Source organism: Alligator mississippiensis, chromosome 4 (genome assembly GCF_030867095.1).
Source record: "Alligator mississippiensis isolate rAllMis1 chromosome 4, rAllMis1, whole genome shotgun sequence".
Classification (NCBI taxonomy): Eukaryota; Metazoa; Chordata; order Crocodylia; family Alligatoridae; genus Alligator; species Alligator mississippiensis.
Genome location: NC_081827.1, coordinates 222,635,022 through 222,657,645, shown reverse-complemented (window position 1 = coordinate 222,657,645; position 22,624 = coordinate 222,635,022). Strand labels below are relative to the sequence as shown.

The following is a 22,624-nucleotide window of genomic DNA, read 5'->3' as shown; positions in this document are numbered from 1 at the left end:
TCACTACTGAACTATTTACTTCTCTTGGTAGGGAAAAACAATAAATATTTTATTGATATATTAATTTTCATAAATTAGTGACAAACTGCACTTTCAGATTTTAACTAAAAACCTGTGAAGTCTCTTATTTCTTAAGTGTACTCAAACACAAAATCATTTGTCAAATTATTTGTTTTAAGGACTGGACTTGCTTGGGAGTTTTTATCCACTTTGTGAACTAACATTTTCCTTTCTACTTGTATTAGAAAGCAAACTGTTATCTTCAGCAATGCCTGCACAAACAAGATTTTAGCAGGCCACAACTCTTTCCATTCTTCAGTTAGGAAGTTTACTGTAGTAAGTATTTAATACACCGAGGAGACTAATCCCAGGTGTAAACAAATCTGACAGCATTACAAACCCCAAGATTTAAATACTCAATGAAGGGGAAATACCAGTACATAATAAAAAGAATTAGGTGATATGAATTAGGTCGGGGGTCGGACTCGATGACCTATTGAGGTCCCTTCCGACCCTAACATCTATGAATCTATGAATACTATCAATATGTGATGAGACAAGCAACTTTTTGTATTACCACTACTCAGTTGCACTATATAACGAAGATTCATTCTCAGTACCATATAGCAGTTAAACTGTAATAAGCTTTTACAGTTAGCTACTTCACCTCTTAAAAGGAAGCAAAAGCTGAGTGGCCATCATTTGACTTGTCTCTCAAAACAGAGACAGGAAATACTAAACCCAAATACACAGCACATTATTAATCTTTATATCTGTGTTCTTTGGCCCATTTTCCCTCCTTAAGTCATTCTTTAAACACTTCTGTAGCTATGAACATATTTAAAGTGTTACAACAATATTATGGGAGAATGATGTTTGCTTTTTGGCTTCTTTGTGAAATAAGACAGGCTAAAGACTTTTTTAATCCAAACAGATGGTGATTTTTCTTCCTTGTATTTATTTTAGAAATGTCAGGTCTATCAAGTTGTGTCTTCCTAGTTCCAGTAGGGAACAAGAAAACTATTGTGACCATTTTCTCATGCTCAAGTGAGTGGGTGGAGTGGTTTGAATCTTTCTTTTTAAAGATTTTTCCATGTGGGATGTTTGGGTTTTTTTAGCCTCAGTATATGCTAACTAAAACAAACAAAAATAGAGCTTTAAAAAACCTTAAGTCTTCTTTCCTCAGGTTTCCATGTCTTCTGACATTAAAATTTCACTAGTTCTCCAGGCATCCAAAAGGAGTCCCCAAAGCAAGAACAGGGCAATAATTTCTAATCTTGTCAACATAAAAACATCTGTGGGGTATTAATCCCCTTTCCCTGTGCACCTCCTTCCCCTAGCTAACTTTTAGGAATTCATTAAACATCATGGAGACAAATGCATTGTTGCTCGTTCAACTTCACAAGACTCTATAAAGCAACATGAATCACTATCCATTCTTTGCTAGTGTCGCTGGGCTAGCAAGCACCCCAACTTCTCTCTCATCTTATCTGAATACAAGACTGCTTTTGTCGATATACATTACCCCGGCTCCCCAAGTGAAATAAAACTATGCTGGCACAAACTCTTACTCTGGTATAAACTGGATTTATATTATGGCTTTTGTAAACATAGGGTTATCATATCCATAATCAACACTACTAAAACAGGAAGTTTCTAGTGTAGACCTAACCACTGGAGAAAAACAACCCTAAAACAACTGAGGTGCTGAAAGGTTAAGAATATTTATACTATACACAATGCTTACTTACTGCCAATGTACTGTCTCCAACATTTGATGCAATGAGTCCTTCAATTGTGCCATACTCTGCATCTCTGGAATTGAGCCTTTCCATATGGTGTTTCTGGATTTTTCTGATGATCAACACAGCTACCACAGAAAAGATTATCAGCACTAGTACTGGAGCCAGAATAACAAGGATTAGTGTTTCCACAGTGTAACCCACAGCTTCTCCCTGAAGAGTTTGCCCTTGGTAAGAAAACAGGAAAAAGGAGGGAGATTAAGAACTCTCACAGATAATCATTTAAAAACAATAAAATTTAAGGCTGACATTTTCCTTTCTAGTCAACTCAAATGAAAGAGGTCACAGGACAAAATCAAAGCGACTTCATGTGTATTTACACAGCCCATTACCTTCACTTACTCACTGAAAGGCCTGTATGACAGCCCCAATCCCTTTTAAAGATTTAAATGGATTTTAATTACAGCTGGCATGAGCAAGTTCTTAGTCTCTATTCTGTGCATTTTAGTTTCCAATACTCCCTCCCATTCAGATCACAGAATTTGTTGCCACCAATGCCATCCTACTCCCAGTCCAATGATGCAGCAGAAGCCTGACCATCACTGAAACCCTGGGTACCACTGGGGTATAGGCAACCTCCAGTAAAACATTTCTCTCTCTTTAAAGAGCTATTTAAAAAAATTAACCTTTCACCTTTAGTAGGCAACTGTGCTGTGATATTCATGTTACACAAGTATCCCTGACAGCACTCAACAGCTTGGTCAGGAGATGGGGGTGTCTTGCATGTCATTTTCCCTTGTTCGTAGACTTGGAAACAGCCTTTCTGGTATACTTTAGAGCCATCATTTATGCTGAGGGAGGAAAAGCACTGCTGGCCCCGGCAGCGATCTTCAGCCCCACAGGACATGCCTTCACACACACATTCGTAGGGGACCATGTTTAGCTTCAGCTCATCATCTGCAGAGGGGACAATTGATGAAAAATCATATATTTTATTTCATCATTCCAGTTATGAGCAAAGGTTACCCTTGGTTTCATTTAGAAGACAATATAGCCTTCCATTTAAGGAGGAAAAGTCATTTGAATAGAAATTAATTCTAGAAGGAACTGAGAATGTATTATAATATGATGTATTAGGTAGACAGATGTTCCCACTTCAAGACGTACCCTTCTCCCTACCGTTCAGGTGCACAAATACCTATTTTTCATTTTCAAGACGCATCTTCTTTATAGGGCTACTATATTTTCAGGTCCAAAAAAGAACACCCATCACTTGCGTGGGCAGGGGGAACATGATGGTGGGAGGGACAGTGACATGCCATTGCCCATTCTGTTGCCCCTCACTGACAAGCCACACCCCACCCCCGACCTGCTGCCCCTCATTCCAGACTCACTGACCCTAGCCCTGCCAGTGCCCCTCACCCTGGAACCACACACAGCCCCTGCCCCCCAGCCCTGCAGGTGCCCCTCACTCCCAACCTGAAGCCCCCTGCCCTACCAGTGCCCCTCATTCTGGAACAAGTCTCTGCCCCCCAGCCATGCTGGTGGCCCTCACTCCCAAACTCCAGCCCCCGACACTGCCAGCGCCCTGCACACCCAACACAGTCACCCCTCCTGTCCCCCGTGCCCTTCCCTCCCAACCCACAGCCCCCAGCCCCACTGGTGCCCCTCACTCCCGACCCACAGCCCCTGCCCCCTCCCAGCACTGCCAGCATCCCGCACTTTGGACCCAAAGACCCCTGCCTCCCCAGCCCCACTGCCCAAGCAGCTCCCACATTGCGAGCACTCTCTCTCTCTACCTGGCTTGTCAGAACCCGCACAGGGAACACATGACCCCCGACAGCCAATCCCCTTGCCCGCTGCTCCCAACCTGAAGCAGCCAGGTCACGAAAACAAAAAACCCAGACATTTGCTGTTATTTTAAAAAACCACCCGGACACAGCACAGGGGTCTAATAAGAAGGACATGTCCAGGAAAACCCGGACATATGGTAACCCTAGTCCTGCACAATCTCTGTACAGCTTGAATCCACAATCTAGGGCTCAGCTTAATGTGCAACTTAAGTTGCAAATTTCAAACTGATTAAACTATATGAATCCTCTATGCAGACATATTTCATGTATTTCATAGATTCACAGACATTAGGGCTGGAAGGGACCTTGGAAGATCGAGTCCAGCCCCCTGCCCCAAGGGCAGGAAGTCAGCTAGGGTCAAAGGATCCAAGCAGGATAAGCGTCCAAACACTTCTTAAAGGAATCCAGAGTAGGTGCTTGCACCATGTCTGGAGGGAGCCTATTCCAGGCCAGCAGGGCTGGAACAGTAAAGATGTTTTTCCTTATGCCCATCCTAAAATGGTCTTGGAGGAGCTTGTGAAAGTTGGTTCTCGTCATCCCTTGGGGTGCTCTGGTGAACAGAAGTTCCCCCAGATCCTGATGCACAAACCCTGATGTACTCAGGCTGCTACCAGGTCACCCCTGAGCCTGTGCTTTTTCAGGCTGAAGAGTCCCATAGCTCTCAGCCTCTCTTCATAAGGCTTATTCTCCTGTCCTCTGATCAAGCACGTGGCCCTCCTCTAGACTCTCTCAAACTTCTCAACATCCTTCTTGAATTGTACAGCCCAGAATTGGATGCAGTACTCCAGTTGCAGCCTCAACAAAGATGAGTACAGCAGGAGGATGACATCCTGAGATTTACTTGAGAAGCATCTATGACTGCAAGCCAGAGTTTGGTTTACAGCATCTATGGATGCAAGTCAGAGTTTGGTCAGAATTACTCTGTAAATCAATTAAGGTAAACCCAAAGCAAGACCACTAATTCTGAATAAGACTGTCTGCACAATACAACTGAATGCAATTTAACTAATCCAATCTAAAAGTTAATTTGGATTAATTTACCCAGAGGTTCCCACACAGAGAAGGCCTTGAACATTAGCTTTCAAGTTTGGACTCTGACTGATCAATGTACAGTATACAAAGGTAGCAAAGTAGTAACACTGTCAGAAGACCCAGCCTTGCCTAACGACTTTTTCCACCCACTTTCTGAAAAAAAGACAAAAGCAGAAAAACATTTAAGAGTTCCATGGATGGAAAAATCACTCTGTAAGCTTGAATCCTACAATGTCATTCTTGCATTTTCTAACTCAGCATTATTTCTAGCACACTCACTGGTCTTGATATGTTTCCTCTGCTCACTTTCCTAATATACTCAGCACTGAATATTGATTATCAAGGAAACTACTGGAAAAGGTTTGGGAGGAAAAAAGCTAGCAATTACTAGAAAATAATTCTGGAATATTTGAGCAAAACAAACAGTCTATGCACAGTCAGCAGAGACATACTGTTGTAGGCTCACAGGTAACCAAAGAAAGAAGCATATTCTTGGATGGTACAGCTTGCATGCCACTGTCCATCAGACTACACATTCAATGCCCACCTACACACATTCACTTCTGGTAACCCATCTTGTATTTATATTCTTCTTGCCAAGTCTCTCCCACAGAAACATTTCTAAGTAAAAATGTGGTGGGTACTCCCAAAGTATCCACTGACCATACCACAAGATTGACTTTAATCAAGCCAACAATTAGACTCTGCCACTGAGAATAAAGAACTTACATAGACTTAAACTAAGATTTCAGATTTTAGGTTTATGGGGAAATGTCATAATTGACTTGGGGAAAAAAACAGACAAAAGTCTGTACTCGACACCAGCGTACATAAATACACAACTGCACCTTTCTATATAATATTGCCCTGTCAAATAATAATTTGCTAATTACATGAAGTGAGTTGGGTTTGTGATGATTTTAAAAGGGATTTCTGAAGTCAGTGTCACATGAAATGAAAACAAGCTAGCATCATAAAATTGGAAACCGTACCCTCACTCTTGTCACTAGACATCTATTATGATTCTACATAGACTGGACAAAACATCTGGATGTAACATTTACTTTTCTACCTAGTCATGATCTGCCTAACTGAAAAGTGTAGGAAATGTATACCTGTGCACCTGGTGAAAATGGACCACCAGGCTATAAGCCACAGATCAGTAACAGTTCAGTCCTCGTGAACATTTCTGTAGTTTCTTTCTTGGTAGAATAGACACAAAACATACGAATTCTGGTGTACAGGCAGTCCTCTACATACAACGTTTCAAGTAACAACATTTTGCACTTACAACATTTATAAATTGACACTCTGTTTCAACTTTATGACATCAGTTTCAACTTTACAACGCCTGGTTTGGCATGCCATCGCTGAGTCGCTCATCTCCCTGGAGAACATTTGTCCAAACTTCCTTGGTTACTTTATTTAAGAAAGCAGACAAGACTTCAGAAAAACCTGCAGCCAAGACTCCTGAGAAGACTCCAGCTAAGCACCCTTCAAAAAGTCCAACCAAGAGCCTTTCAAAAAGTCCAGGAAAGCCTCCTCAAAGAAGTTCTTCCAAATCAATAGGATTGCTATTTACAATATAAATACATTAATGTAGCTATATTACTCATCTATAATTGATCAAGTATAAAATTCTGGGATATTTTTGGTGAAAATAGGGTATGGGGCCTTGGTTCAGGAACTAATCCCCCATTTATAACATTGTTTCTTACGAGAAAATTGGTTCCAAGTTACAATGTTTCGACTTAAGACTTGATTTTCAGGAACCAATTGTGTTGTAAGTACAAGGGCTGCCTGTAATTGTTTTATAACAGTTACTTACTAAGACAAAAAGCTGAGGAAGTTCATAGGTTATAGTAACAGGCACTTCATTTAATAAGCAATGAGAGAAATACCTACTGATGTACAAGACTATAAAAGGTGGAATCCTCTAACACTGGCCACACCTATGTGAAAGCTTCAGAGTGCCTTGGTATCTTGATTTATTCAGTACCAACACAGTGGCATCATGCCACAGTATGCTTTCTGCCTTATCAAGGCAAGACAGAGCTGTCTGATTTTTCTGTAGTCAAAACATTTTTTATTTCTGACTACAAATATCATCCTTTGCACCTGGTGAGAAAACTACAATACTCTTAAAGACTACAGAAAACAAGATTTTCAAGAGCCGTGATTTCTATATTCTGGTCTCACCCTTGTTTACTCTGTAGCTTCTTCAATTCACTGGTGGGCTACTGAGATATACCAGCCAACTATATAGTGAGTAGCTAACTGCTAATACAGCCTCAAACTAATTTAAAAAGAAAGCAAGCCTTTGAATTGTCCTCAGATGCTTAGTCTGGCCATGACCTTAGAAGTCGCATACAATAAGTCAGGTGAGCTGTCAGGAATGGAGAAATACAGACTACCAAATTCTTAGTTATAAATTCTCTTTTTACATCCAAGTCCAACAGTTCTTTATGTGAAACAAGATGGGTTCCACAAACACTACATTTTACTGATAATCTAAAGGAAAGTAAGAGATGAAGTGAGGGGAAAAAAACAAACTTTTTTTTTTTTTTACTAATTTATACAAGAAATGGGAAAGTAACAAGATTTCCCAAAATTATACAAAATCAAATATAGAAATGGAATTCAATAGGCCTGAAATGTAAAATATTTCATACTGGCCTACATTTTAAAGCTTGAAAGGAAAGGAACAAAGCTCCTTAGTACCCACGGACCTTGCAGGAGTACAACATTTATAGCACGAGTGCTCAAAGGGCATTAATTTCTATCATTGCTCAGCTATACAAGAGACCAAACCATAAGCCAGTCAAAACTATAAAGTGCTTTACCAAAGACATGTAAATGTATGAAAAGCACCAACTGAGAGTAAGAAATAACAGCTATTTGAGACATGGAATGCTGTCAGATAATGAAAGATATCCAATTCACCCAAGGAACCTTGTCTGCATATATACACATATACACACACACACATCTCCATTGGGCAATATATTAGGTAAACAGCCAAAGTTTAGGTGACTGAAGTACTCAAAACAAAAAAACAAAAACACAATTATCCCATTTACCATGTTTCTTAATATACAGGCAGGCAACAGCATTTTTAGACCCTGAACTTCTTCCGATTTACAACATGTAAAGATATGCGAGCTTGCTGCAAGACTCTAATACAGGGGTGGGCAAAATGCTGCCCGCCACACCATTCTATCTGGCCTGCGGGGCCCCTAAAAAATTTAGAAAATTAATATTTATCTGCCCCTGGCTGCCTGTCATGCAGCCCTCGATGGCTTGCCAAAACTCAGTAAGTGGCCCTCTGCCAGAAATAATTGCCCACCCCTGCTCTAATACAACTTACAAGTCTAATTTCCCATACACATATATAGCTCGAATTCATTATTTAGGGTATGGACAAACTTTGAAGTTAAGGTGATGCAGTACCCATTATTTCCCCATGGCAAAAAAAATAAAAATAAATAAATAAAAACTAGGATAGGACAAATTTAGCCCCAAATCCCTGATCCCTTGTACCCCTAATACCCCTCTAGGTATTAGGAACTTCAGCTTAGTTTGACATTTTTTTTTTTAGTTTGCTTACTTGCCGCTTTGCAATATTTAGCTAGGGCAATCCCAGCTATTACTGTGAATTACCAAGCTACTCATATGAAACAAGAATGATGGTACTCAGGTTTTAACCAGTAAAATGCAGTCTTCATTCTTTTAATCCATTTGAAAGTGGTTTAATCAAGATATTTCTGCACAAAATATAACAACGCTACATGGATTGTCCTCTGTGAGCTGCTCCACAGGATTCCTATCTTCTCCCATCCCATGTCCACAAAACATCAGCGGGTTGACTGCAGCTAGAATTCAAGCTTTTGGGATGATCTATGGACATTACACAAACTAGGAAGACAAACCCAAAATCAACAATGTAATTAGGGGTGGGCAACTGGGGCACACTCCCCGAGGGCTGACTTAGAGGGCGGTGCCCTATGCTGCTGCCAAATACATGGTTGCCCCTTGCTGCTGGTGATAGGAATCAATGGCACTCAGGGCCAGCCTGGGGCTTTAGCTTCACAAAGCAGGGGGGCAGGAGTAGTTTACAGACAGTGGAGCAACTAGGGCTCCTATCCCTAATTCCTTCATCTGCCTCATGCTGCTCAGGAGACACCGCTGCTAGGTGAAGGTTTCAGCACAGTTGGCAGGCAGGGGAGTTAATGAAACCCTCATACTGCAGCTGCCTTTTTTACTGGGACCACGGAGGTGAGCCACATTATGGCTGCAGAAGGTATCTGCAAGAGAGTGTGTACCTTGCGGCTGCTGCATTAGGTCTCTGACTACATTAACACCGCTCCCCACAGCACTAGCCACCACTGGCTTACCGGTTATGCCTCTGTCCAAAATATTTATTTGGTTTTTGAACACCACTTCATGTTACCAGTTGCCAAATGTATCACTTCACTTTGTATGTTGTACACAGTTTCTCTCTTTCATAATGTAAACTCTTTGGCCCAGGTACCACAACTTCTTTTAAGTTTAATTTTACACACACAACCACGAAATACATGTCATATTGCTTTCTTACCTTGCTATATCAATAATTCGAATTCTTTAAATCGAAACAATAAAGAGAGGCAACTAGATCACTTTGGGCACCCATACACATGCCCAACACCTGCTCCCACGCATTCTAATTAGAATGCATCAGAGCAGACTCAATTAATTAAGTCTGCTGAAGTGTTCTAATTAAAACACAACACTCCAGTAGCCTCAGCATCATGTGTATTCAGTGTCCCCGCATTTCAAAATGGTGGCATTTCAAAATGGTGGCGGGGGCACTTTAACTAATGCTTATCAAACAAGCACAGGTTGCTGCAGACATTTTAATTAAAGTGGCTCCTGAGAGCCATTCTAATTAACCCCCACTCACATCCCAGAGCATGTGTAAAAACACCCTTTATGTTACTGAGAACTAAGGAACTCTAAATTACATTCACATTAATTTGGGTAGGTCAATTAGCCACACTCAAGGTTTACTACTTTCATTACTATTTACATCTCAAAAGCATTTCCTCCAGAGAGGGCTTATCATCCAAAGTATGGCCACAAGTGGCATTTCACCTTCAGGATAAAAGGAACTGGAAATGCAGGAAGCCCTAAAGAGGCAGTATAGGGGAACTAAGCTTGTGCATGCCACTGGATGGAAAATTGGCACCAGAATGTTTTCAGACTGACAGAAACATAAACCGGTGTTTCCATGGACCTTGATGAAATAATTAAGACCAGATTATGTATAAAAACACTAGTTAAGATTATTTGGTATTTGTCCCAGGGACAGGTCAAAGAAAGAAAATTCAAATCCTTCCACAAGGAAGGAGACAGAGAGAGAGAGAGAGAGAATGTCAGAACAGAAAAAATCCGATAGTAAATTCCTACTGGTAAATTACTGTCCGTCACTGCAGTAGGAAGCTGAAATGAATCTGTGACTGCATACTGTACATACACAGACACTATGATCATCAGCTAAGCTCAGATGTATAAAACAGAAATCAACCTTCACAGCTGCACAGGAGCTCAGCTACTTGAGCTAAGGCAAATCATGATCAGAAATATTATGGGTGATCTCTTCAATCTTGCCACTAGAAGTTAAGAGTATCACCATCTAATGAGCACCTCCATTTCTTTTTAAACTAAAGGGCGGGGGAGCTAAACAAGCAGACAGGTTCCAAAGCACTGGAATTTTTGCAAATCCTGCACTTGAGACATTAAAGTCACATGCACAAATACAGACTGAGGAATGACTAGCTAGACTGCAGTACTGCCAAAAGGGTCCTAAGGGTTAGGAGTAGATAATTAGCCGAACATGCTCTTGTTGCAAAAAATGGCTGATAGCATATTGGGCTGTATTAATAAAAGTGTCAAGCACAACAGGGGAACTTATTTCCCACTTACCAGTGAGGCCTTGCTTAGATTACTGTGTCCAGTTTTGGGCCCCTCAAAGAAAGAAGTAGATAAATAAGGAAAAAAAATGTCCAATGGAGAGCAACAAAAATGTAAAAATGGTCAGAGGTTTGAGAAACTTGATTTATGAAGAAAGGCTGAAATATGTAGGATTATTTAGTCTGGAGAAGATAAGACTGAGGGGGGATTTGATAACAGTCTCCAAATACCTAAAAGTTGGCTATTAAGAGACAGACTATTCTCTGTGGCTACAGAGGACAGGACTAGGAGCAACAGTCTTGAGATGCAGCAAGGAGATTTAGGTTTGATAGCAGAAAGAACTATCCCACTATGAAGAGGCCATATATGACCTTCCCATAAATTCTGTAATAGCACTTTATTTCATCTGATAAGAATCAGTCCACAGCTGCAGGGAGTTAGGATCAAGGGCACAGCCATAAAACTTGGAAGCATAATAATGCACAGATGGCCAGGACCACTGCAAGGTTTGGGGGTGTTCTTACACCACATGTAAATTACTACTATTTCAGTAGAGTTAGCTTAAGAAACAGGATAATTCAGCGCTAATTTTGAACTTTAACAAACTCGAAGCATTTGCTATGCTTTATAATAAAAGACTTACAAGCCATTCAAAGTTAGGAGGCAGATAGGCATAATATTTTCCCAGTTACAGACGAGATTATGCTAGCTGGCAGCACATGTCTGGAAAGCAGAGTAAGAGAATACCACAATTCTTCTACCATAAAGTAGGAGCCAGTTACAGTGCAGACCTATCTGCGCTGCACCACTTGCCATCTACCACAACCACTGGCCCTAGCTTCCCTCAAAGGAAGAGATTTGAATGAACTACACACAACCCCAACTTAACGTGGTTTCATTTACCGTGGTTTCATTATAGCGCTAATTTAAAATACCTACCTGGTTTCACTTAGCGCTCAGTGCAGGGGTGGGGAGAAGCAGTAGCGTCGGCATCGAGGGAAGCGGTGAGTGGCAGCTGGCAGGAGCCCAGGGAGGGATGGCAGGAGCCCAGGGTCCACTCCGGCACATGCTGCTGGAATGGGTGGGGAGGAGCAGTAGCAGTCAGAGGGCAGGGGCAGTTGGGGGGCTGGGCAGTGTGAGCTTGGAGCCCAGGCCAGCAGGGCCCAGGGTGAGGTGACAGGAGCGCAGGGTCCACTCTGGCATGTAGTGCTGGAGCGGCCACAGGCAGGGAGGAGTACAGGGCCCAAGGCTAGGGCCAGCAAGACCGCAGGGCCTGGGCCAGTGCAAGCCGAGCCCACAGAACTCCCCCGCCCCCGTTGCAATCTGGTGGTGGCGGCTCATCCCAGTGCCAGGTGCCCTAGAAGGAGTCCCTGCTGGGCAAAGCGGGTAATGGGCGGGTGGGCGGCGCCACTGCTTACCCTGCGCCAGAGCCCTGCTGCCTTCTCACCATAAATCCCTGGGCAGGCGGGTCCCCGACTCAGGCCCCATGGGCAGGGTGGCTGGGGCCATGCACAGGTGCACTGGTGGCCAGTGGATGTGGGCTGGAAGGGGCCATCGCGGCAGAGGGAAAATGAGGCTGGGAGGAGACGATGCCTTCCCTAGTAGAACCCACATGGTGCCTTGCTGGGAGCGGCCCAGCCAGGGCCAGGAGCGCAGGGCCCGGGCTGGCAGAGCCCAGGGTAGGGCTACAGGAGCGCAGGGTCTGGGCCGACAGGTGGTGTGTAACCAATTATCTTTATTTACATTAAATCCAATGAGGAAACAGGTTTCAATTAACGCTGTTTCATTTAGGGCTCATTTTTTCCGGAACCAATTAAGAGCGCTAAGCAGGAGTTGCCTGTAGTTCCCCTCTCTCCCTCCCTCACTGCTCATATATACAAACCTACAGGACAAGAGCACACCCTAAAACAAGTCCCAGAATAGCACTTCCCTTCCCCATCCCAGTCCACAAACCCAAGTCTGCTTCTGGTCAGCTACCAGCACTGTATCTTGTATCAGTAACGGTTACAAAGTGAAATTGTGGAAAAGAAAAGTGGAATTTTCACACCACTCCCAAATGCCCAGCCACTGCAAGATCTGAAATGTGTGACTAACAGGTACAAAAATGCTGTGCACACTGGTCAGTCCTTGCCTCCTACTTTCAGTACAAAAAAACACCTGCCACTACAAGAAAATACAAGGAAAACAGCAAGACCACTACTACGTCATTGCCAGCATTAATAAAAAATTATATAAGCAACACTGTGCATCATCCCAGCAACTATCCAAACTACAAAGAGAAAACCAGTCAGAGAGTGAAAAGATGTAGACAAATTGGAGAGTGCAGTGGAGGGCAACAAAAATAGTGAGGGGGCTGGGGGACAGGACTTCTGAGGAGAGGCTGAGGGACCTGGGCTTATTTAGTTTAGAGAAGAAAAGACTGAGACGCAATTTAATAGCAGCCTCTACTGCCTGAAGGGGGGGTTGAAAGAGAATAGAGCTGGCCTGTTTTCAGTGGTGGCTGATGACAGAATAAGGAGCAATGGTCTCAAGTTGCAGCAAGGGAAGTTTAGGTTAGGTATTAGGAAAAACTTTGTCACTAGGAGGGTAGCAAAACACCGGAACAGGTTACCCACAGAGGTTGTGGATAGGGGTGCACCAATGAAGATTTTTTGGACCAACACCAATGGATGAGGCTGATACTAATCTGACTGCCAATATGCAGCCCAGCAGCTTGGAAAGAAGCATCCAGCTGGTAAGTTTATTGTGGGGTGAAGGGGCGGAAGGAGGGGCAGATCGAGGCTCTCTCAGTGAGGGAGGAGAGGGGCAGGGGTAGGCGCTGACCAGCCATGGCAGGGCACAGGATGGAGCCATGAGCAGTTTGTCTGGGGTCATGGGGGGGGTTCTGCCACCACTGGGCACACCCCTGAGGAGGCATGGGGGGGCATGTGCCCCCCAGTTCTGTGCGTGGGATGAAGGCAGGCTGCTGCTGCGGGCTGAGGTTGGGAACAGCGCTGGGCTCTTCTCAGCAGGCAGGGGAGGGTAGAAGGGGGACCTGGGCTGGAGCTGTGCTGGAGCCAGGCAGCAGAGGCACTGGAAGGGGAGTTTTGGGGTGGGCTACAGGCCCCTGTAGCCCACCCCCCTTCCAGTACCCCCACTGATTAATCATTTAACCAATAAGGGCAGTGATAACCAGTTAGGTTACTGGTTGTCCTCTAGCTCCCTATGCAGTGTGAAAGGGAAGTGGGGAAAAGGGAGGCTTCCTGGTGCCCCAGCAGAATCAGAAGACAGCAAGGCAGGCAGAAAGGAGGGAGAGAGGAGCAAGGAGGAGGGGAGGAGGAGAAGGGAGGGGAACTAATACCCATAGCCAAAGAGGAAAACAGCCAGAGGCCTAATGACTCATCAATTAAGCAACTAGCTGCTCCTTCACAGGTTCTCTCCCCATCCCAGGGCAGGGCTTCACGTGGGCTGTGTTGTCTGGCTGGGTTTGCTTCCTTCCCCACCAGTCAAAGGTCCCCAGGAGCCAGGAGTGTCTCCCAGCAGCAGCTGTGTCCCAGCTGCTGTGTTATCAGTTAATTGTTTAACTGATAAAATTAGAGAAGGTTAAATGAATATTTCTTAAATGATATTTACATCCTGTGGGTGATATAATTGGGGATGAGAAGGAGGCTGGACTAGATGACCTCCTGAGATCCTTTCCAACCCTAATTTTCTATGATTCTAAAGGAGGATGCACAAAAGGAAGTATGTAGGATTAGTTTTCTGACTGTTTCCTACAAGCTTCAACTCCATCACAAACGATACCAAACTTAATTACAGAGCACCCTCCAATTCAAAAATAATGTTCTTCCCTTAACTTTGCAGCCTAATACAACATAAATAGGAAATGCTTTGTTCTATGTAAATGCTCTATTTGTATAGGTCAGTGCTCAACCTATTTGCCTGACAGCCAGATGGGTAGTGGCGGGGAGGAGAGATGTCCCAGCCCACACTTGGTGGCCCCGAGACAAAAGGGCATGACCTGGTCAACACCCAACCCCACAGGGCTTGGGGTCTGGGAAATTGGCAGCAGGGGGGGGTGGCTATATTAATTGCTACTGGTTCCCCTCCACCAAACTTCCCAACCCGTGGGCAGCCCAGACACAGGCCATCTGCTGAGCCCTGGTATAAGTCAATAAACAGCACAGATAAAGAGCCTGCTAGCCCTTTCCTCCCCTCTCCCTAACATATATCTCTTTCTAAAATCCATACTAGGAACACATTAGATGCCAGTGTTGCCTCTCACTACATAACTAAGTACTATCACATTACTCCAAGTTTAGTATAGTCAGCCATTTCTGGAAAAGAAAGGAGACTGTAATTGTTCCCTTGCTGAACACATCCTTTTTTTTTTTTTTTTTTTTAAAGGGATACCATCAAAACGTTTTACACTGCATTAAAAACAAGGCCGAGTCACATGAAACAATGACTAATAGAAACATTTGCAGGGTATTGTGGGTGGGAAGACAATGCTAAAACAGCTGGATAACTAAGTTTATTTTTTAATTAAAATATCATTTTGCAAAGTAGTTCAAGTTATTAGGCCTGACAGTGAAATCTGGGTGATATATGCTACAGCCTACATTACACAGTCAATTTAAAGTTCACGATCATGATGTTCCCTTCTGCCCTGAAAATTTAAAAGCAAGTAAATTTAAATTTTGCAAGTAAATAAAACTACAGCTTTAATGTTTGTTTCCTATTATTTCAGTTTACCTCTGAATTCAAGACAACCCTAAATTTAAGACAACACCCCCCTCATAATTAGATTCCACATGTGGAAAATAAATGTTTTAATAAGAAGACCTACTGACAAAAACTAAGAAGTCATAAATTCAACAAACCTTACCTAAATCTATATTAGGTTCTGTCCAAAAAATCCTGGTGAGTCCTACAATTTAAGACTGGTCACCTTCACATGCATCCTCACTATCACTCTTCTCTCTACTTTCATCTTCAGATCCATCAGTGGCATTGGATACAAAGAAATTTAGAGCCCATTAATAAAGGCTTCAAGAAGTTATCCTACCCCAAGAAGTCAAAATCCATTGGCAAAACAGTGATAAGGCTGGCTTCTTAATCTTCCTCCCAGGTATAAACACATGGTTCCCTACCAAAAGCTAGTCTGAGTACCAACACCATAAATGGTCCTTAAAGAGCTTAAATCAATTATTGTGGGTTTTTTCAGCATAATTTATGGCTATCCTTTTGAAGTCTCCCCCAACCCCCCACCTTCTTATCTGTATTTCCCTTGGCACACAGAGGCAGGAACAGTCCCAGGAGCCTCCAGAAGTCCTCACTAGGCAAAGGCTTCTAGCTGGGACTCAGGGGAAGAGGGGTGGAAGGGAGAGGGCCCCCCCTCGCCTTACTTCTGCAGCTGTTTAGTTCTGCCACCAGCTCCCCCTGGTTCCTACTGCCCCCTGGTTCCTGTCATCTTTGACAGGCAACCAGGGGCAGATAAATATTAATTTTCTAAATTTTTTGAGGGCCCCTCAGGCCAGATAGAATGGCCTGGCAGGCCGAATCCAGCCCACCAGTTGTATTTTGCCTGCCCCTGTATTATTGAATAAAATGTCAGCCTGAAGATTCAAGTCTCTTACTGGAGCGAACACAAGTTATTGTAGGTACTGAAAATGAGTTCTGATAAGAGTCCTCACACTCACTGCAAGTGCAAAGATAGGTATCTCTAAATGCTAAAGCAAGTGGATACCTCTAAAAAAAAACTTTGACAACTGTCAATTTGTAAGCTAAGACCAACTAACTCTAATACAAAAATCTGAATTCAAACCTAGACCTTCAAGAGAAAAAACAGCTACTGTGTTAGCTTACTATAACTCACTTTACTTACCTTCGAAACTGGGTGAGGGAAAAGCCATCATCATCAGAACAGGAAGAATCATAACTTCATGTATCATTATAGATCTGTGGAACGAGAACAAGAGAGAAATGTTTATACTTTCATGATTACTTTTTTCCCCCTCCAATGCCTAAACACATACATACACCCACCCACCATCCAGCTTTATCAACTGGCATTCATTGATTCAACACGTGATTTAGGTGGCACGTAGGTTGGTTTCTGGATATCACTCTCCCTCCCACCCCCATTACACATTATTTCCATCTCACTGCATTTACAACAATTTTAATTGTCCAAATAAAAGAGTCCTAGCATTTGTTATCATCCTCCAGATACTAACTCAGAGTACCAGGTTTACTCATGTAAGCCATCTTCTAATATTGTTTATAGATACAAATACAGATACAAATTAGTGACAAACCTTGACCAACATACAGCCAAACGTTCTGAACTTTCAAACGAGTCATTTTACAAATGAGATTACTCTGAATTTTAACTAAATTTATGCAGCTGTATATTACTTGGGTTCTGAGGCAATGACAGTGTATTTTAACAACCTTTGAAGCAGCAGGACACTGACCACTGTGGTTCCCCTGCTTTACTTATAGCAAGTTACAGTGTTATGTCTTGTGGTTATGTCAGGGTTGACTGTGTAGTTTTGCCACTGGTTTTTAACTAATAGATTAGACAGAGGTCTCAAAAATGCTGAAAATATAGGCAGTCATAGAGAGCTATGCAAAACAAGTCCTGCTGTTCATTAAATTTTCTTTAAAAATAGCACTTGATTCCCTTCAACCAACTTTATATTTACCAATTCCTTTCAGTAAAAAAAAATATTCCCAAAATATAAACATGGAAACTATCATCAGTTAAAATGATCAAAAGATCTTTCAACTCAAAGCCTGGAGTTTTAGTCCTAATAGACACAATCCTTAGCAGAATCGCTGTCTGTAGGATGGAAGAGTTATATTATAAACTGTGTTAACCACTCAATTTCTAGCTCAAAAAGCAATAACTTCCTCTATTTCAAGAATCATTAACCAAATAACCTTCTCCAGCTATTTCTTTTCACATGCCAATACAACAGTGTCAATATTCCAGCTCTTTCAACAGGTAAGTATTCATATTCTGTCTCTCACTGGAAACAAAATAGGAACAGAAGTCTGGAACAGAAAGTTGTGCCAGGGATACCCTGAAATAAAATAAAACATAATTTTGGGCAATCAGAAGTGTGGAAGACAGCCAACTCATCTTTGTTGTAATGTTTGAAGATGAGTAGAAGGGTGTTTTGCCATTAAAAAAAAAAAAAAGTATGTGAAAGTTGATGGAGATGACTTGGACAGTCTTCCCCTTTAATATCCCAAACTGTCAGTTACCAAGTCTCATTTGTCTCAACAGCTCACAAAAAAAAAAATTCTTCTTGACACTGTATCCAGATGAATTTATGCAAGCCTGAGAAAAAATGTGGCAGATTCAACATGCCATCTCCTTTCAAACATATATCTACAGCTCAAGTGCCCATACAGAAAAAAACTGATTTTAGTGATGTTGGTATCTAGCCACCACAGAAGTGGCTAAAGAAGCAACCCTGGAGGCGAGGCATACCACAGGGTTGTATAATCTCCAGAAATGCTCCAGTTCACTCCCAGCCTCATTTGGAAGGCAAGTAGGACATGCATTCTATACCTACCCTACAAGAGCTAACTGGACAGGAATAGGGACAGAGTGAAGCAAACAAATACAGAGCAAAATCCACTGTTTCCTCCCTCTAGAATGTAAGGCATTAAACATAAATATATGAAAGGTTACCTGAAAATAAAGCAAGAGACTGAAGAAAAAAGTCATGACATAGAAATGAGGGAGACACCACAAAATATTTACATTTTGAATAATCCTTTGACAGTTTTTCAAACATAAAACACAAAAACAGATACATGTCTAGGATTGGATGGCAATGGGAGTACACCAGGACCCTTCCCTCTGGGGAAGCAATGATCTCTTTCTAAAACGTGAACTATTAGAGAGGTGCTCCTCTCACCCTGAAATACAAACATACACTGCATATGCTTCCAAACAAAAAAATAAATTAAACTAAATGAAAATGGACCACAAACTTTCAAGACATACGAATAAGAGCTCTTCCCCACTAGGCAAAGGGATCAACTTTCAGAAAAGGGCATCTGTGATAGGGGGCAGCTCTCAGAGTCAGTTCTCATGCCAGCCCGCCCACCTGTTTCTATGGCGCAGTCCACCCAGTCTCGCCTGCCACAACTTTGCTGTTCCATAAGCTGTTGGTATAAGGCAGGAGACTGCCCGTTACTGCCCCAATGCAGGGGGCACTATCTGCAGCTCCAAGCTCCCCTACACCACAGCCCATGACTCGCAGATGGCATCCACATTATGTAATCATAACCTACACCAAGACTGGTGCTCCAGGGTCTCACAGGGACTCTCCCTCCCTCCCTGGAGCAGCAGGTCATTATGCTTCCCCTTAAGGTCTTTCCTTCAACCCACTTGGCCTCCTTGCAGCAGAGGACTTACTGGGGTCAGAACTCGTCCCTAACTCTCTGGCTGAGCCCACCACTCAGCCTCTGGCCCAAACTATGGCCTCAGGCATCCACAACCACGCCTTGGCTTCTTCCCCACACCTGAAATTCCTACTTTGCCACTTCTAGGGCCCCTACACCACGCCCCACCTTGGGGTCTTATCTTCACAATCAACTTACTCATGGGGCTGGCCCTTGTGCTGCCCTTCAGGCTTACTCCCAGTTCGGCCCTACTCAATGCACTGCTGGGACTGCCTGTCAGGCCTACTCCCGTTCAACCCTACTCAGCCCCCATCATGCACAGCCCTTCAGGCCTACTCCCATTCAGCCCTATACTATGTGGAGCCATGCTGTACACTCCCCATGCTACCCCCTCTGAGGTCTCCCAGATCTCGCATCCCTGCTGAGCTAAGGTACCTACACATAAGCATACCTGGCCCCCACTACTCCCAACATCTCTACACCACCCCCTTGGGGGTCTCTGGGATCTCGTATCCCTGCTGGGCTCAGGTGGCACTCTGCTTGCCGTGTCTGGCCCCACTGCTCCCACAACTGCCTCCAAAGCCCACCCAAAGATGGGGGCTGGGGTTAAGGCACCCCTCCTCACCTTTCACCGGGGAGGTAACTGGCCTGGCATTTCCTGGGGACTCCCACACCACCCAGAGCCCCACCAGGCCACTCTTCCCCAGCAGGGTGCAGTTTTAGGACATGCCCAGGACCACGAGCTTCCTGCTCTTACCTTCCAGATGTTCCTGCTGTAGGCTCAGCCAGGCAGTGTTTCTGCCTGGGCTGGCAGCAGCAAACTGCAGCCTTTACATCCCATGCTCTCAAAATGACTGCCATCAACAGGCACCTGGTAGCTGCCCGACTCTGCTCTTAAAGTGGCAGGCACCCAACGGTGCCCTGCCTAAGCATCTGATCAACTGTTTGATGCTTGAACTATCAGACCATGTTCAGAAACCCCTATAAGTGACACCAGAAGATCTAGTTTCATTAAAATTACAGAGCTTAAAGGAAATCATTATCATTATGAAAACACTGTGGCAGAGAAGTCACTTGCTCTGTGCCAACCAGCAGACCAGTGGAAGAGCTGAAATAGTCTTGCAGAACCTAGTCCAGCACTCCATCCAGTAAGCTAGGGGTGCTCAACCTGAGGCCCACAGAGCCACTGTACCTAACCCACAGGGCTCCCCATGGATCAGGAAATTTGGTGGTGGGGCTCAGTATCCATTACATTTGGAAACCCTGGCAAATCCCCAAACCCTAAGCTCTGCACAGCTGCTCAGGGGCAAGCTATGCCCCATTCCCCCCCCCCCCCCCCCCCCCGCCCTGCAGGGCCAGGTTGAGGCTATGTCACACCTCTTTCCTCCCACAACCCCTTACTTTCTATAAAAATCATCAGTTGAATGTCTGACATATCAGATCTATGTTAGATCTATGTTAGAGGGCATATCTGTCCAAATTCCTTTAGAAGCCCATATAGCTATTATGCAGAGCTCTCCCATTACAAATCTGAATGATAGTCTGAAAGATCAGTCTATTAACAAACTCAAATCTGCATTTTATAACATACTTACTTAGCCCTCTCAAAAGGGAAAGCCAGATGCCAAGTAGTATCTGGCTGCTTCTCTGAAACTTTCTTCCTGTAGACATTTCTTCTCTGAAAGGCCTAAAAGAATATTTTGTCTACTGGCTCTGAAGTGCCATGCATACTTACTACAGTTTATTTAAAAAAAAAAAACTTCACCCTGTGCATATTTATCACCAATTAAAATCCTGTCCTGTGTTTGTGCAGACAAGGTACAGCCCTTAGACTTCTGGCAAATAGCCATTGTGGCCCTTAAGACTGCACAACTGAGTTACTCTACTACAGCTGGATCTGCTATAAATATGAGCACAAAAAGAGGAGAGGGGTGGGAGGAGACTAGAATAAAAGTCTCCTGAACGGTAACAAAATCCAAATTTTCCTCTGAAAGATCTGAAAAAAAAAATTACCCAAAACAGAACTAAAATAAACAAAAACTCTTGAATACTTTATTCTGCACAAAGATTTCTGTCTGCTTCAAAATGTTCCTTTTATCTGGATTTGTATTAAATAAAAAGATAGACACCAGCAAGCAAGAGAAAGATCTGTTCTTACTGTATGTGGTTATCCAGCTCCAGCCAACATACTGTGTTTAGATAGCTGAAAGCCTGCCAAAAACTTTGGAAGAGATGTCAGGATCCCTAGCTGGTTGCCATTTTGCACAGAGACTGCAGTATCTGCTGTTAGCCTGTTAATTCAGCTAGTTAAAAATAAACCCCAAAAGAAAACCCATTTATAAATCAGCTCCAGGATCAGACACCAACAGTCAAAACAAAGAGGGGGTTCCACAGACTCCCCCCTCTTACTGAGAGAGAAATGAACCCGTCGAAAAGAGATCCTTCACAGAGATTAGAATACAACTGTTTGTAAGAAAAGAAATGTAACCCTCTGCTGGCTGAGCTGTCCTTCTGACATGCTTGCTGGAAGGGGTAGGGGAAGAAATGGCACTGGTCCAAATCGCATAGCCTTGGAGAGCAGCTCAGTACTGTTGTCTGTTCAAAATGATCTGTCACTTCAGACTTATCCTCCGATAAGCCTTTCTGCCATACAATCCCATCTCCAGTTAGTCGACTGCCTTCTCAGCTTTGATTTCCCAGCAACATCCTTGCTTCTCAAAGTTTTAGATTAAATGTTTCCTGCTGCAGCGATAAACCTGACAAAGACACTACTGTTTCCAAGTTTGAAAGTGCTGAGCACTGAAGGAAAACAGCCCTGGCTGCTCACCTGCAGGAGTCAGACATACTTGTGGTTCAGGAAAAAAAAGAAAAGTAGTTACAGCCAATAAGCTGCACCTTTTTTCAGAATACATCAAAGCTGACTCCCATGACTGTGCTCTGGCATGAGCACTGCATGCGAGCTGGCGCTCTATTGTCTTGGTATTTGCTATGTTACCACTAGCCTCCTACAAACCCAAGCAGACACAAACTAATTGGGGCAAGTCTGAGTTATGGTCACTGAAAACACTGTACCATAATCTACTTAATATATGCCGGCTATAAAATGAGTATGATTCCCCTCCATAAAAGAGTCATTTAAGGAGCCATTTCAGCTCTAAAATATATTCACAATAATGCATATTGCCCTTTAATTTATTTCCAAACCACTGGTTCTTCTCATGATTTATTTTGGACTTGAGAGGAGCCCCAACTTTTAATTTTATTACAGTAGAAATCTTAAGGCAGCGAAAGCTGTGCCATTTTAAAACTGCAAAATATACAAGATTCCATAACACATTCTAAAAAGAACCATTACAAGAGTTCAGTAAATATATTGTATTAGTATTGTAAGAATAAAATACAACCCTAGCAGCAAAACTAAAATTACTATAGTCGGGACTTAAACAGCGCTTTATTCTAAACTTCAAAATGCTGTATAAACATTGAGTATATTTTTTAAGTCATACTGTGAGGCCAGGGGAGGAATGCTCATTATATTACTACAGTAACGTCCAAGATTATTACAACAACTTTTTTTTTTAATCCAACTTTTTATTTATATTTAAAATGCTGGGGTGGAGGTTGGGGGGGATTGTTTGT

General features: G+C 43.1%; 1 protein-coding gene across 6 annotated transcripts in view; it reads right to left on the bottom strand.

The window, feature by feature from the left end:
- The window catches only part of ACVR1 (activin A receptor type 1), a 114,162-nt gene that overhangs the window by 47,221 nt on the left and 44,317 nt on the right, over positions 1-22,624 (bottom strand). For 3 of the 6 annotated variants that reach the window (XM_019480495.2, XM_014599599.3, XM_014599600.3), the window contains 3 exons: positions 16,446-16,519; positions 2,436-2,699; positions 1,752-1,969 (listed from right to left, as the gene is read on the bottom strand). In XM_019480495.2, the coding sequence (XP_019336040.2) occupies positions 1,752-1,969; positions 2,436-2,699; positions 16,446-16,519 (556 nt within the window). Of the gene's footprint in view, positions 1-1,751; positions 1,970-2,435; positions 2,700-15,446; positions 15,552-16,445; positions 16,520-20,580; positions 20,843-21,143; positions 21,213-22,624 lie in introns of those variants that run through there. The other 3 variants (XM_019480498.2, XM_019480496.2, XM_006262801.4) reach the window with 3 other exon arrangements.